The 16,223-nt window shown below is 39.4% G+C and overlaps 1 protein-coding gene across 1 annotated transcript in view; it reads left to right on the top strand.

Annotated features, from left to right (window-relative positions):
• prkcaa (protein kinase C, alpha, a) overlaps positions 1–16,223 on the top strand; it is a 67,756-nt gene that overhangs the window by 40,697 nt on the left and 10,836 nt on the right. Inside the window, exons 6-15 of the mRNA XM_085911416.1 lie at positions 2,568–2,724; positions 2,800–2,934; positions 3,013–3,106; positions 5,434–5,577; positions 5,688–5,861; positions 6,825–6,916; positions 7,231–7,293; positions 7,513–7,651; positions 15,195–15,275; positions 16,060–16,167. Coding sequence (XP_085767542.1) covers positions 2,568–2,724; positions 2,800–2,934; positions 3,013–3,106; positions 5,434–5,577; positions 5,688–5,861; positions 6,825–6,916; positions 7,231–7,293; positions 7,513–7,651; positions 15,195–15,275; positions 16,060–16,167 — 1,187 coding nt within the window. The remainder of the gene's footprint in view (positions 1–2,567; positions 2,725–2,799; positions 2,935–3,012; positions 3,107–5,433; positions 5,578–5,687; positions 5,862–6,824; positions 6,917–7,230; positions 7,294–7,512; positions 7,652–15,194; positions 15,276–16,059; positions 16,168–16,223) is intronic.

Raw genomic sequence — 16,223 nt, 5'->3', positions numbered from 1 at the left:
AATAATTAAATCACATTTTCCTCCCATTAGTGTCTCTGCTAGGAAAGAAGGTTTGCTGGAAGGTAGAGTTGAGTTTGCTTCAACAGTTTTTCTGGGCTTTGCATGCAGCACGCATGTAATGATTTAGGCCCCGAGCTTCTTCCACTTTGAAGCCTTCGCTCTACAATTTCCTTCTTTGTACAATACTCAATGGCACTGCACACAGGTCAAGAGATTTTTGCCAGGAGGAAATGAACTTCAATATTGTTTTTGACTGCAGGAACTGAAGAGCCTTCATGTAACCATGCCAACTCGTTTTCAGCTATGAACATTTTAATCAGAAAAATACTTGGTGTGTCAAAATGATCTTGAAATGCTTTACAACTTCAGAGTTTGATCACAGTCCATTCAAGGACACAGGCACACAATTTTTGATAAGAATGACACACTCCAAGGGGATGTATGGTGATGTCATCATCAAGCCTTTATTAACTGTCAACCACCCAAGCAGCTCTAAAAGCTCACGACTCTCAAACCTTTTGTACTTCATGGTTCCTTTTTCTCTTCTTTCATTATGCTGTTTAAACATTGGGAGTTCTCTTTTTTTCTGCAGAGATAGGTGTTTTCAACAGTGTACACAGTGGGATATTTAGGTAATGAGACTAAAAACTTGATTCAACTTGGTTTCCAAAGGATACAGAGTGCAAACGCGGCTGACCTCATTGTTTTGTGGACGGGGTCAACTGGTGTCAATTGAAGTGGAGTAGAGTTGTCATGAGTGCAGAGAAGGTAACCATTGGAGATTGAACATACAACCCCTCTGCTTTCTTTTTGACATCAATAATGTACATGTCCATGTGCCATTCATACATTTAAGTTTTCAATTGAAAACCTTTGTACTATTGGTAGCTTGATAGTATATTCAGGTTAAATTTGTATCCATTAATTCTACACATTTGTTTGACTATAACTGCATTCCAATTTGTATGAGGACTGCATTTATAAGGTTTCATACTGGTTTCCACTTTCCATGAGCCTGCTGAATGACATTAGAATGGGCTTTTCGCCCTCTATTGTTTTAGTCTGGAAGTACATCTCAGAAAAATAACATTTGTTTTGAATTTTTTGGTCAGTGCGAGATGCTAGGTTTGGAAGTGGAGTAAGTAATTAAAACTCTTGTTGGAAAAAAAATATTTTTGATTTTTTTTTTCGTTTGCAGATGAGAAAGTTGGTTTACATGATTCCAAATCATTATTATGAAATCTGTAGTTGTGTAGCTCAAAGACTGGTTGCCAGCCGATGGTCGTGGATATTTACACATGCAACTATTCACACTCAAATTCACACCTTTGGACAATTTTAGAGCCTTCAATTAACCTAACACGCATCTTTTTGCAATGTGGGAAGAAGCCAGAGAACCCAGGGGGAAAAACAACAACTTTGCACCGGAAGATAGATCTAGACACCGAACCTCAGGACTGTGAGCCAGATGTGGTAATCCTGAGTACCCTGTGTTGACAGTTCCCTTTAAGTAATCGTTAAAATTGATTTTGTCTGCCTCTTGTTGTTGATCTAATAAGCTTTAAAAACACATAGAAAATTGAAAATCTGTACAGGCCACTTTTCTCCCCATTTTTTTATACTCTCCACTTGCTCTCAGTGAGATTCATTGTTTTCTCTGTCATTTAGCACTAAAAGATCTGTGGGTCTCTTCTTTAGTTCCCCTCACATAGTTTTTCAGCTTTATTTTAATTTGAATAAAGCATGCACCAATAAGAAACAGAATGTTTTGTAAATGCATCTTCATGTATGTCTATTCCTATGTGTGTGTTTTGTTTAGTTTAAGCCTGGTTAATGGAATTCTTGCCTTGTTATTTACTGTCCATCTCACAACGGGAGGATAAAAGAGCCTTCCTCCATTTCCTGCTTTTGCTCCATCTACAGCTCAGTGGACTCACGCACGCTTGCACGCACGCACGCGTATTTGATCGTGAAACACCTGCAATGTGTTCCACTGATGTTCACCTGCAGTATCTGTTTTGCTTTTGTTTTTGTTTTTTTACCTGACCTAAAGGATTGATACAGATGAAATGAAGTTGAATATTCATTGAGACTTCAGTGCAGAACAAATGCTCTAGCGGTCCCTTTTGAACAATCAGAGACCCTATTAAAAAAGAAAAAGAAAATTCGTTCATGGTTCTCATTTGATTTTCAAATTTGGGGTTATTTGAAGTTTACGATCGGCCACAATGTGTTTATCCCAGTGAGCTCGCCTTTAACTCCTTATGATACTACTAAAGTTGTTCATGATTTATTTCAATCATGTGGTTCTTGTATAAAAGTCTTCTTAAACAAACTTGTCTTCTGGATAATCATTAATCATTTCATCCAAATTCTACAACGAGACAACATTTCTGTCTCATATTGAAATCTCAACAAAGCGAAGAAGACATTTCCTAAACTCAAAATGTGTATTGCCTGCAAAAAACAAACAAATAATAATGATAATAATAATCATAGATTGGCTGCTGAATGTGAATTCAATGAATGCAATAAACCTACACTTATGTTCCCATTTTTTCTTTCAGTTGGTGAAGGGAGGAATCTGATACCGATGGACCCCAATGGCCTGTCTGATCCATACGTAAAACTCAAGCTCATACCTGACCCCAAAAATGAGACCAAGCAGAAGACCAAAACCATCCGCTCTAATCTGAACCCCAAATGGGGTGAGAGTTTTACCTTGTAAGTAACTGCCTCTTTGTATTTCGTTATTGGGATCGTTTGTAATTCTCTGGATCATCATGTAATTCTCTGCAGTAAACTGAGACCTACCGACAAGGACCGCAGGTTATCCGTGGAAGTGTGGGACTGGGATCGGACGACCAGGAATGACTTCATGGGCGCCCTTTCATTTGGGGTGTCGGAGCTCATAAAGTCTCCAGCGTGTGGCTGGTAAAGACCAATTTCTTGACCTTTTAAGACTTTGCCGATTGCACACTCATTTACTCACGCTGTCTCATGGTTTGTCAGGTATAAATTGTTGTGCCAGGAGGAGGGAGAGTATTATAATATTCCCATCTCAGAGGAGGATGATGGGAATGAAGAACTGAGACAGAAATTTGAGGTGAGGGTTGTCGTCTGCTGATCTTTTTTCACAGGAATTGATTGTGCTCCCTAGCAGGGGAAGGAGGCGCAGGCAGAAGGAGTTCTAAAAGTACACATTAGAGAATATCCCGTCTTTCCAGTGAGATAAAGTTGAAAAGTTGACATTTTTATTGATTTTAACTTGGTATATCTGTTTCCGTATTAATAAATAGATTGTCAGATTTTGTTTTTACCACACCAACATAAATTATTCTGTTTGTCGGGAAGTTTGAAAAACATGTTTTTGTAAATGTAAGTCTACTTAAAAATTCAAAAGTATTGCAATACACGACAATAATTTTTAGTTGTGAGAGACTTTTTTTTTTTTTTATCAGGATTGTATGTAAGCTAATTGTAAAGTTTTTTTTAAATTTATATTACCTACCTTTAGGTACCTGTTAGGGCATATAATGCAGTGTTAGTATTTTATTGTGCATTCATTCCACAGAAAATAGTAGATATAAGAAAGATAAATGTTTGTCTTCCTTAATCTATTTTTACCATAACGTTGTGCTCTGCATTTGACCACTAGATGTCAGCAAATAACAAAATACCAAATTTTATTATTGACCAGCGCTTTTAAAGTTATTCAGCCTTACCACATATCATATTTTACATGAGAAAAATCTATTGGCACACCACCAAAGAGAAATGTCGACAATGATGATGCAATAGTAGAAGATCATTAGTGTGTTCTGGCTCTTGCAATATTTGACAGGAAGAGATGAACAACAATATTGTATTGTCATTTTAGCAACACTATGTCTCAATGTCAATGGATCATGTTTATGAATTATTACAACATATTGTTTCTGTGTGTGTGCCAGACTCTTTCTTGTCCTTCAACGTCTGAGTATTAAAGTGTCCCAGTGTAAAAGTATTGTTTGAGATGTTCAAAGTGAGTCAGGCCCTTTGGTTGCTTCTTCTTATGGTTCCAGGACCAAGCAATTTTGGAAGACTCTAAAAGGAAGAAAGTAAGGCTGCTCGCTCATTCGCTCGCTCGCTCAGCTCGGACAGGCTCTTGTCTTTGGCTAAAGCTTCAAGGCGTGCTGTGGTTTGGCGCAGTCTGCTGCCCTTTGCACATTAGCTAGACTCTAGTTCACGCAATTAACCAAACTAAGGCTGCTCCTATTTTGTCACAAGCTTGTTTGAAATCAATGTTTCCTGACCTGGACAGAGAGGAAGCACATCATTGAAATACTTGAGGTCTGTCAGTGAGTTGACACGGAATTTGTCAACAGTCAAACCAATATTTGCTATAGTCTAGTGTTGATGATGGTTAAAGGTGTGAAAATGATGTTTGCTTTGCTTTTAATCCATTCGTGCCGGCTCTAGTGAAAGTCGAAGTTCTCTGGATTGTGGTTCTAGCCACAATATCAGGTTCAGCATGAGATTTGGATCTATGTTTGTCCTGGCTGAGTGTGAACTGTGGACATGAAATGTGGTTGGGTTTTTAATGCATACCCAAACGGATATTTGCCCATTTTGGTTTTGTTTGAATGACAAGAGTAAAGATTGAAGAGTCACTTATGGAATGTTCTGAACTCCTGCTTCCACGCCAGTGTTGTATTTGAGAAGAACAAAACTATCGGGAGGGCTTGCACCTTGTGTGAATGTCTCGCATCTTCTCATAGACCTCATAGATCTTCCTCCTTAGACCACAAACTAGTTGAGAATGAATCAACAGCTCCTTTGCTGGTGACACCACTATTAATCAGCAGTCTTGAATATCTCTATCGATCCATTCTCAATGCTCAGCATTTTTATGCACCATGAAACACTTTTCATTTGTCGATAAAGATTAAGCATGAATTTGGCTTGAATGAGCTTCATGGGGAATTTGTCATGTTTTGGCTGTTGTTGACATGAGATGCTTGTCTGGAGCAGGCATGAATCACGTAGTTGTAGATTGTGCCTCTCGACTTGAAATATCACCATGCTCCTCAAGTTTTTTTGAATGTTGAAAGTGTTTTTTTACCTTGAATGAAGGTCAAGCGTTGACATGTTTGTGTGCATTTTTACACGGTCAAGTGTTTAAGGGCACAAATGGATCATTTATGTGTAATAATTTCAAGTTTGTGAAAAAAGTCCACCCAACACCGGCCAGTTCCTATCCCAAGAAGGAAATATAACATCGGATTGTGGCTTGAGGTCCAACTCGGAAAGTATTGTTATATATTGCTCAATGAAATGTCATTCAAAGCAGATTATTGTCTTTGAAAGGGAGCATTTAGATTTGGACATTCTTCAAATGTTGTGCTCCTTGGAGTGCATGTTGACGGACCTCGTCCTATTATGTGAGCGCAGAAAGCCAAGCTGGGCCCAACCAAGAAGGCCACCACAGAGACAGATGGCAGCCCATCCAGCCAGCTGCCATTCAACAGCTTGGACCAAGTCAAACTCAGTGACTTCAACTTCTTGGCTGTACTTGGGAAAGGCAGCTTTGGCAAGGTAAACTGGAATGTTGTTTTCTTTCCTTGTGGTACAACACATGTTAAAAGTAACCTTTCGCAAGAAAGTAAGCTGCTCTTTGGTGAAAATGACTTTTGTTGTGACTGAAGGTGATGCTGGCAGAAATGAAGGCCACAGAAGAGCTGTATGCCATAAAGATCCTCAAAAAGGACGTGGTGATTCAGGACGACGACGTTGAATGTACCATGGTGGAGAAGAGGGTCCTTGCCCACCTAGAGAAACCGGCCTTCCTCACGCAGCTACACTCGTGCTTCCAGACTGTGGTGGGTACAATGCTCTTAGGTCAAGGGCGCTTCAAAGTACGTTGCTCTGAGCTAAACAGAGGACACGCATGACAAGTACAATGAAAGGGGGGGGGGGGGGGGTTAAACAGGCAGTTTGTGTGGAAAACACGTAATTGCACATTTGGGTCCTTGGGGAAAAGAACAGACTGTGCAACCTGAGAGAACAAAGTGACGCTTCCACTACATATAATAAAATAAATAAAAATACACTAAACCCTTAGAGGCCAAACACAGACTTGCACTTGAGGCCTAATAATAAAATGAGAAGCTCTGTGGCATTTCAAAACATAAAATACATTTGGCCACTTAACCCCACGTATGCAAGGAATGAATGCGGCGTACAACAATAACAAACTGTCGACATGATTCATTGTGAAACTGCAAGCACAATAATAATAATAATAATAAATCTAAATGATGTATTATTCTGTTCAATTATTCCTGGTTTTATACCCATAATTGAGAGCGTATGAGGCTCAGTTGTACAGGATACGTACAATATATTCCATTTCCATGTTAGAATGGTACTCAGAGGTCATGCTTTGTCAAGGCCAAACAATCCCTCTGCAATTTTAAATTGTGTCATAAAGATTTATGCTTGTTCAATGGGATATTAAGAAAACACAAAAAATACGAAAACGTTAAGACAAAACATTTTTGGATGTAATGAGTTCTGTTCTTCTGTGGTCCTTCGCCTACCCCATCCCTCAATTCAATAAAGTTTTCAGAAAATCATCCAAATACTTTGAATGAATCCTTCTCACAATCAATGGGAAAAAAATTGCCTGAGTAGATCATTTTACAAAATAATACTTCCACCTATTGGTGCAGAAACCAGCAATGGAATTAACGGGAGTTTTTAAAGAATACAAAATAGATTTAATGAAGAAAGAAAGAAGACGTTCCGATGTGCACTTATTTTCCCATTTCTTTTGCACACAGGATCGTCTGTACTTTGTCATGGAGTATGTGAATGGAGGAGACCTCATGTATCACATTCAACAAGTGGGCAAATTCAAGGAACCGCAAGCAGTGTAAGGAATTTAAAGCCGACTTTTCTACAAATACTCGTTCGTGCATTGCTGTCGTATTTATTCAAGCACTCACACCGATGGTATGTCAAGTATGAATATTGGCAACAAAATGAGTGAGGTTAGTTTCCAAGAAGCGTTGACTCTTTTGCTAATTCGATTTTTGTATGGGGCTTCACAGTGGTATAGTGGCTCCCCTCTGTGGAGGTTGCATGTTCTCCCCTTGCGTTAGGTTCATTGACTCAAAATTGTTCATGAGTGTGAATGATTGTTTGTCCATATGCGCTCTGCGATTGGCTGTGTTGTTGTAATTACAGCTTCTATGCAGCAGAGATTGCTATTGGTCTCTTCTTCCTTCACCGTAAAGGAATCATCTACAGGTAAGCATTTATTTCAGCTAATGACAATTACATTCAGAACGATAAACTCTGAAGAGGATTGCATATTTGTAAGAGCAATAGTTTTAATGAAATCAGTTGGCCACGATTGACATTGCAAACCATGTTCTTGAAGGCCGTTCAAAAATAAATGTGAATTCCCTTCAGGGATTAAAAAAAAAAAAAAATCATTATCAACATGTATTTTGTCTGCTTCTTCAGAGATCTCAAGTTGGACAACGTGATGCTCGACAGTGAGGGACACATTAAGATTGCTGACTTTGGCATGTGTAAAGAGAACATGTTAGATGGAGTGACCACTCGCACCTTCTGTGGTACTCCAGACTACATCGCCCCTGAGGTAAGGTTTGAACTTGGAAGATGTGTGTGTGCGTGTGTGTGTGTGTGTGTGTGTGTGTGTGCGTGTGTGTGTGTGTGTGTGAGAGTGAGCATGGCCTGATGCAAGAGGTCACTTGTGTCACCCTCACGGACCACATTAAGGCCACAGCCTCAGGGACACACATGCATACAGACACACGTACACACACACGCACTCACTCACGCACGCACGCTCTCACTCACACAGACACACACACACACACGCACACACACACAACATGTGCTTTCTAATGATGTAAGCACTGTAGTCAAGCAGACTCCCAGTCCGTCTGCTGTGAAGCACAGCGTGGGGTGTCTGCTTGTCCCCAGCAAAACGCTGATGCCAAAATGCTGCTTCAGTCCGCGCACAACCATCATCATCAAACACAGCAATGACAAATAACTTGTTTTTTGACCTTAAGTGGCCTACATTCAGTATGGTGGCATGGGTAGAAGAAACAGGAGTGGAAATACGGTTTTAAACGCTTGTGTATGTGCAGAGTTATTCTTAAGATGTTGTCTCATTGAGCACAATAGTGCTAGCCAATGTTGAGGGATCTGCCTTGCTGTAAACATGTCTTGTGTTTCTTGTTGAAGGCAGTTGGGACTGAATCAACATTGCTTGTAGTCAAGTTGCACACATTATTTTGCCTGAATCACTTAAAAGGGACTGTTAAGAGCAAGCTGTTCTCCATTTGTGTAAACTAAGCCAATAGGGCCTAATTTATGTAACAATCACCCAACACTGAATTTCTTTGCCCTGCCACCTGAACCAGTCAGACAGTGTCTCTCGTCGTCATCTAAAATAAAACACGAGATGTGATTTGCTAGCACGAAAAGCAGTTTTAGTTATTATCCTGCAGTAAAACTGCACGTCGGGCTTGGGCTAATGTGCTGGGTTGTTGAGCGACCTTCCACAGCGGATCAAACAAGCGACACTAATGGCATGCTGCGTGTACAAATGCTTTTGCATATTAGAGCTCTTTCCTCCCTTTGTTGAAACATTGCAAGTATTGCACGTCGCTCTATTCTCCTCCTTCTTAGTGAAATGTAACCAAACGTTTGAACGCTTCTGCCTCACAGGTGCCATCATTGTTTATGTGCAAAGTGACGAAATTCATGCTGACTGGAATCGCTAAGGGAATTGTTAGCAAAATAGCAAATGATTCCAAGGAATTGGTAATGTGGGAACTCAATTCCCATCCCTAGCCTTGACTCAGATATGAACTTAAGTGACCATCCATTCTTGAAGCTTCAATAGGATGTCGATATAGCCTTTACAGCTTACTTCAGGGAAGGCTGTCCACGAGGCTTAGGAGTCTGTAATGGAAATTTCTGATCATTCTTTCAGAAGAGCATTTATGAGGTCACACACACTGATGTTGAACGAGAAGCTCTGGCTTCTAATTCATCCCAAAGGTGTTCTGTCGATTCATCCATTACAGACTCTGCCATCCAAGTTCTTATGGACCTTGCTTTGTGCCCTCGTACCCAGTCATGTTGAAAATGAGATAAGGAGTCTGCTGAAGTTATTTCACATATACATATACTGTAAGTTTGTCCAACTTTGTGGCCACTATCCGTTAGTTCCCTCCTGTCCACTGGGGACTTGTGTTATAGATTTTCTTCCCTGTCAGAATGAGATATTGTCTACATGAAGTCAAGGACAACATGCTGTGACTGCACACAGTCAGACTGACACTAATGCTCCAGCCACTGAAGGCACAGTGGGGATGGCATCGGCCGCTGCCTCCACCATGCTGTGAGTGAGTGGACAAACGTACAATAGCGCACATACGCTGTAGTTATCTACACACATCGTCCGAAGTGTTACATACTTCTCAACGTATTAATAATTTGGAGAGACAAATGACCTCGAATGTGTCACAACATATTTTCACTCTCTTTGACAGATTCAAACTTTGTGGGTGCATGCAACTAAGTATTTCACCATTATGATATTTTTTTTTTTATAGGGGACGCCTTGGTATATTTCAAGAAACGTCTCAGTCCATCTATCTATTCTTTACAGCAGGAGTCAGCAATTATTTTTGGACGCATTTAATTTAATTAATTCCATTTGAACAGACCTAGTTATGTTGTTAATTTAACGAAATATAGACTATATTTTACCTTGCCCACTGGAGGAGGGAGACAGGATACTTTTTTTTTTTTTGCATAAGATTACGCGCACTCGCGTGTCAATACCGTTCCGACCTGTGCGTCACGGATAACTGAAACAGGATGTTCAACCTGTTGTAACTAAGGACTATCATACCTCAATAAATGTTTCGAATTTGATAGGATTGTTGTATGGCATACAACAACCCCATCAAATGCATGCCCTTTTATTCTTTAAAAAAATTATGGGGTTGAAAAAATGTTTTCTTTTTAATTAATTTATTTATTTTTTAATACTTGATATTAACGTCATCTCGCAGGCCAGACAGAATAAATGGGGCCCTTATTTGCTGACCACTGGCCTAGTTAGAAACACCAATCTTAGAAACCCTAAAAGTAGTTTGAAATCCTCGTTGGAAACCCTAACCCTAGTTTTAAAACCTACTTTGAAACCCTAACCTTGGTTTAAAACCCTAGTCGGAAACCCTAACCCTATTTCGAAACCCTAATTAGCGACCCTAAAACTCGTTGGAAACCCTAACCCTGGTTTGAAAGCCCAGTCCGAAACCCTAATCCTAGAAACCCTAAAAGTAGCCCGAAACCCTCGGCGGAAACCCTAACCCTAGTTTTAAAAGTCGTAGCTGATTCTTCTTCTTTTGGTGCAATAATGCATGAGCGTAATAAAAAGACCTTAAGATCCACTTTTTGGTGCTGGAATTCCACGCTCTACCCATTGCCATTCAAATGTTAAAATGAATTAGTGTTAAAGTTGTAACCTGAGAAATATTCTCACTTTTGACTTTTTATCGGCAACTGGAGATTCACTGCTTGCTTGTCAGTGCACACGTGAACATGGAGTTATCGCTCTGTTTGGCCTGACCTATATAAATAGTCTGTTATTGTGCCTGTCTGGGAGGAATGATCGCACTAATGTACATTTACACCTCAGTGACTTTGATACAACGAGAAAGCAATTGAGACAAAAATCTGATTCTGTCAGGAAAACAAGGAGATGTAAAAGCTATTAAACGTGCGTAAAAGAGCAGAAGAAGCAGCCGGACAATAAAAGCAGTCCAAGGATGACTCGCTGACATTTCACAGGGCATTTGAGATTATTGAGCTGTCTGATGCGGCACATTTCCCTTTGTGGTCTTGTTGACCCAAGCACACCGCTGGGTCAACTGGGATTAAAAAAACAAAAAACCTCAGAGTGCCATCAAGATGATGAAGTACAAATTTAGCTTCCTAACAAGCTCTCTTTTCCTTGATTCTATTTTTACTCTATTTGCTGCCCACTAGAAACACTTGCATTATCTTACGAGATCTAACACAATGCAAAGCACGTCCATCGCTGTTGTGATGCTCAGTTTTTGCATCCCTGTGAAGATTCTCACTTTCCCTAAACATCCATTGTAGGTTTACTGAAGACTTTAAAAACAGTAGGTGTGAATGTTTGTCTATCAGTGCCATGTGCCACAAAAGCCTCTCACCCACAGTCTTCTGGGATAGGCTCCATCTTACCTGCGACCCCAATGAGCAATTGTATATAAGCATCCTTCAAATGCAGTGGTGGAATTCTAAATAGTTTTCATATGGAACCCGGAGGTGGTCTGGGCTGCTCTGGTGCACGTACGTGTATAAGCATGTGTGTCTGACTGTTGTTTGTAAGAGACTAGCCTGAAATAGCTAGCAGTCTGATCCAAAACTGTCATGTAGTATTAGGCCTAATGGGAGAGCAATGTCTACAGCAAAACACACACGCACGCACGCACACACACCTCAACACTTGCATAGAGCCAAAACAAGTATATAAATAAAAAAATAAATGAAAATAGAAATTAATAAATTCATATAGATGGATAGAATATTTTCAAAGATATACTGCAAAGCAGTAACTATAATAGATGGACATAAAAGGTCCTGCTGGTATGTACACACACACGCTCATATGCTGTAGTAAATCAGCAGAGTTGGCCAGAGCCTTTTATACAATAAAATAAAATAAAAGAAAGAACTAGATAAAAGCATTGGATGTCAAGCTGGTTTCACACATGTCGCTTCCAATTGCTATTTCTTCTCACAACCTGGCTGATAGAAAGAACACTTACGTGACTTATTCATCACTTTCCTCCAACTCAATGCGAAACCCCAAAACATCAACGCATTACATAAAGGTCACCATGACCAAATTTCTTTTCTGCTGGTGGTGGTGTTGCAGATAAGTTCAGCTTGACAACGGGCAGCAAGTCACACCTACTTCACATTAGCCCTTTCAACGGGGAGTACTTTTTTGTACACTCTAAAAGGATGAAATGAATATATTTGGCCTAAAAGCATATTGATTATACGAAAATTATATACTACACATTATGTCAAATCTTTTTTTTTTATAATTTTCAGAGAACACTGAATATTGATGGTATTGAAGGGAAAATAAATATTAAGGGGAAATAGAATTTATACTGCAGTTTCATCTTTTTTTTTTCCCCCCTGTAGCTCCAGTGCAGCTCCACCCCTAGTTGTCATGGTAATGAAGTCCACATTTGTCGTTGGCCCAACAGGATGCAGGCAGGGAATTAGCCTTTTTTTTTATGAGGTGGTCAGGATGACAAAACGGAATACACACATCATTTGCATTGTTGTAATTTAAAAATAATGCACATTATGTCGCCTATGAAATCGCCTGTATGTTTCATGAAGGTAACAATAGTGATGGCCTAGAACAAATTAATTAGCATCCATTAAATTTCAGTCCTTAACACTAGTCTTCCCTCTTGTAGTTCCAATTCTACCTCACCGACTGCGCTTCCGTTTTTTTTTTTTTTAAATCCTAAATAGCAAGGTCATGCATTGTTTTGTCTCTCCTGACCCGATGCGTCCAAAAGCTTCCTGAGTCTAAATTCCTTAATGTGGACAGTTTTTGCAGGAGACCGTAGGGGTCAATTCACAGAGACAGAGTTGAACGCATGTGACATATTTCGGTGGGTCCTCAATGACACACTGTCTAGCGTTGGCTTTGTTCCGCCTGTCATACTGTCAGCTCGCAGCAGATCACCACAGGATTAAGTAAGCTTTCTCCCCTTATTAATCATCTGGCATATACCAGTACCATATGTACTGTTTTAGCATTCCGCAATGTTTTTGGAGGCGCTATGATTGTAACATACTTTTACCATTAAGAGCAGTTTGCTGTGTATTTTTTCTTATATTGTAATAGTGTGTGACAACAGGTGGTGTTTTTATTTGTAGCTGCGAGGTCACACACAAACTCAGCACTAGGATTAAACAGCCATGCTCAAGAATTTCATCATCAGGATTTCCCTCAGCTTGCAGTCTTTGACCTGCTCGCTAATTAAAAGCATGGAAGAAAGACAAAGGAAGTTTACCTCATGTCTTCTTCCTTCTCATTGTTCACCAAAAAGAAAATCCAGGATTAAGTTACACTTTGATCCATGAATGAGCATGTGTGTGCCCGTCTCCAAGTCTTAAGACTCTCTGAATGCAGGGCAGGTCGTTCACTAGGACTTTTTCACCAAGACATCCAGTCAAGTTCATTTTACCAATCTATAGTTGAGAAAGTAAAACTTCATTTTGGGAAGATAGTAGGTTATTTGTTTTGATATTCTTTGGAGTTGGATGATCACGTTTCTTTTGCAATATCCATATATAATCTTGTTTTCCCCATATTGGCATGTGGCTTGTTTTAGGTTCATCCTTATTTAATGATAATAATATTTTTGATTTATTTAGTGGCTTTCAAGGGATCCAAGAATGCAGTGGAATGGTGAGGGTACTGAAAATTGCTGTACTACGAATTGTTGTTTTGCTGCACAGAATTTGACAATGACAACAACAAATCTGGACACAATTCAATAATGATTTTGTTTGAGTAAAAAACAACAACATTCTTTTCTGAATTTATGCGTTGACATATTTTGACAATTTGCACTGTTGGTAATTTTATTTGGAAACATTTTCAGGATTTAACATTGGTATTATGAATTAAAGACTCTGCGACCTTTGTTTGGTTCTTGAAATAATTTTCTCCATATAATCAGAGTTCTCAAAAATCCGGTTCAGGTTTAGTACCGATCGATCCTTCTTGGCTGCCTCTGGGTCTCATTTGTAGACTTTTCCCCGCGACTGACGCCAAGAGCAGGTATTATCTTTCCAACGACCTTTGAATACCAATGAGCACCCAGCAACAGCAAACACTCCAGTCAACTTCTGCCTGCATGGTCAGCTTTCAGAAATGACACTCGCTTCTCTTTTTTGTGTTGCACTTCATTTCTGAGTTCATGCAAAAATAACCACCTCCGCCTTACTGAACAGTGCAAAGCAGTCTTCTGAAGCGGCTTCATCCTGAGTAGGTTTGATAGCACTCTTTTCCACAACTTTTGCATTCCGACATGCAGCATTTGAGTGTGATGAGTTACAAAAACTTCATTTTCATGGTCTGCCGAGCGCAGACAGGGAATCTTTTGCACGTCTGGCCAAGAGTTATCCAAGGGTATTTACTTGTGGAAGAAACTCGCTGTCCAAGCTCAACTGTACTCTTATTGATTTAGGAGAAACAGTAAGAGAACTGATTAAATGTTGTGTGCATGTTTTTTTTCCTCTACTCTTCTAGGGAATGATGACATTCAGAAATTGTGGCTTGTTTTCATGCATGAATGTGCACGTTCTTGCCCTTGTGTGAAGGGGTTAACATATGAAAGTCATGCAACCTTCGGGTGTGGAGAGCTGGAAGTGCATTTGTCAATCTTTGTGTATGTTTGTGTGCACATGACCAGAAGGAATGTCCTTTAACTGAAAAGGTCAGATGTTACTCAGTCAGGATATTTGAGAGATCCTTAAAACATTTAGATATATTCCTTTTTTTGGGGCAGGGAGGAGGGATGGGGGAAAGGTCATCTTTCAGAATTCTATGTTTGTCTATGTCTGTTTTGGTGGATTTAAACATATGAACAGGATAAGTGGTAAAGAAAATTGATGGATGGATAAATTAATAATTTTGTTTGTTTAATTGTGAATGGTTATTTGTCCTAATTGCCCAGTGATCGACTGGCAACCATTCCAGATTGTGCTACTTCCTCTCACATGGGATAGGTTCCAGTAATGAGGACGAGTGCTGTGGCAATTGGATTGAATATGTGATGAATTATTCATATAGCTTTTAAAAATCTAATTTCATCAATTCATTCATTCGATCTTCAGCAAGAAAAGGTCACCATACTCCAAACACCATCAGTGACCACTACTTTTAACTACAAGACATTGGCACAAAGACGTGAAAAGTGTAATTCAATATTGGTGAATTATAGACATATTTTTATCCCGATATAAGCAAACATGTAAGTAAATAACATTGCTTCAGATTTCTCTTTTTTTTTTTTGCTCCACAGATTATTGCATATCAGCCATATGCACGCTCTGTAGACTGGTGGGCATATGGAGTGCTTCTATATGAAATGTTAGCTGGACAGGTGAGTGTCTTATACACGTACAGACACACCTGCACACATACACACACTTGCTCAGTTGTTGACTTACTAGTTCAATTTGTTCCATGACCATGCTCTCATTATTATATTCAGTTTTATATTGTTTGTCTACATGTGTTGCTGCACCATAGCTCACATTTTTCTCACAACTCAAGAACTCAAGTCAACAAACTGGTTAATTGGGTTTCTCACAAGTGGTAGAACAACTAACTGTATTGTATTTTCAACACGTTCTTCTGAATCCATATTTGTTTGATTCAATGGATACACCATTTTACCTGAGATGTCCCTATATTTTCTGAGTGTGTGAAGAACTGGGTCAAGAGGTCTTGAAGCAGACGGGCTATCTCTAGCAAGCCTAGTGGAGTGTTAACAACAAATAATTCATTTCCTCAACTGTTGAGACATCCACATTAGAGTTACTGATGATAACCACCCAGTGAAGAAGGCACAACGCTGTTCAGAGATGTCTTCTTACGTTGCTTAAAGATGCATTTAATTAACAATCCATTCCATCAATTGATAATCCCCTAGTTATTGCCATTCATACTCTAGATATTTTAAATTTGGCCAATTTAAATTTGTTTGTCAGAAGAAAAAAAAACCTAATTAAAAATCCCAAATTCTGCCACTGTTGAATCCCTCTCATACTGGTTGGTACCACTTGACCAAAAATTGTTTGTGGTTTCAAAACTGCAACCATCTATTCATCCATCTTTTGATAATGGATGAAACACTCTCAACATCACGCTCTATCTGTCCGCAGCCTCCTTTTGATGGAGAGGATGAAGACGAATTGTTCCAGTCCATAATGGAGCACAATGTTTCCTACCCAAAGTCCTTGTCCAAAGAGGCTGTTTCCATCTGCAAAGGGGTGAGTAATAGGTTTGATCAATCAATGGCATTTTCTGATTCAAACAAACAAACAAA

Source organism: Syngnathus leptorhynchus, chromosome 5 (genome assembly GCF_054491065.1).
Source record: "Syngnathus leptorhynchus isolate UIUO chromosome 5, UIUO_Slep, whole genome shotgun sequence".
NCBI classification, from domain to species: domain Eukaryota; kingdom Metazoa; phylum Chordata; class Actinopteri; order Syngnathiformes; family Syngnathidae; genus Syngnathus; species Syngnathus leptorhynchus.
Note: the sequence above shows the minus strand (reverse complement) of the source record. Positions and strands in the feature narration are given on the sequence as shown.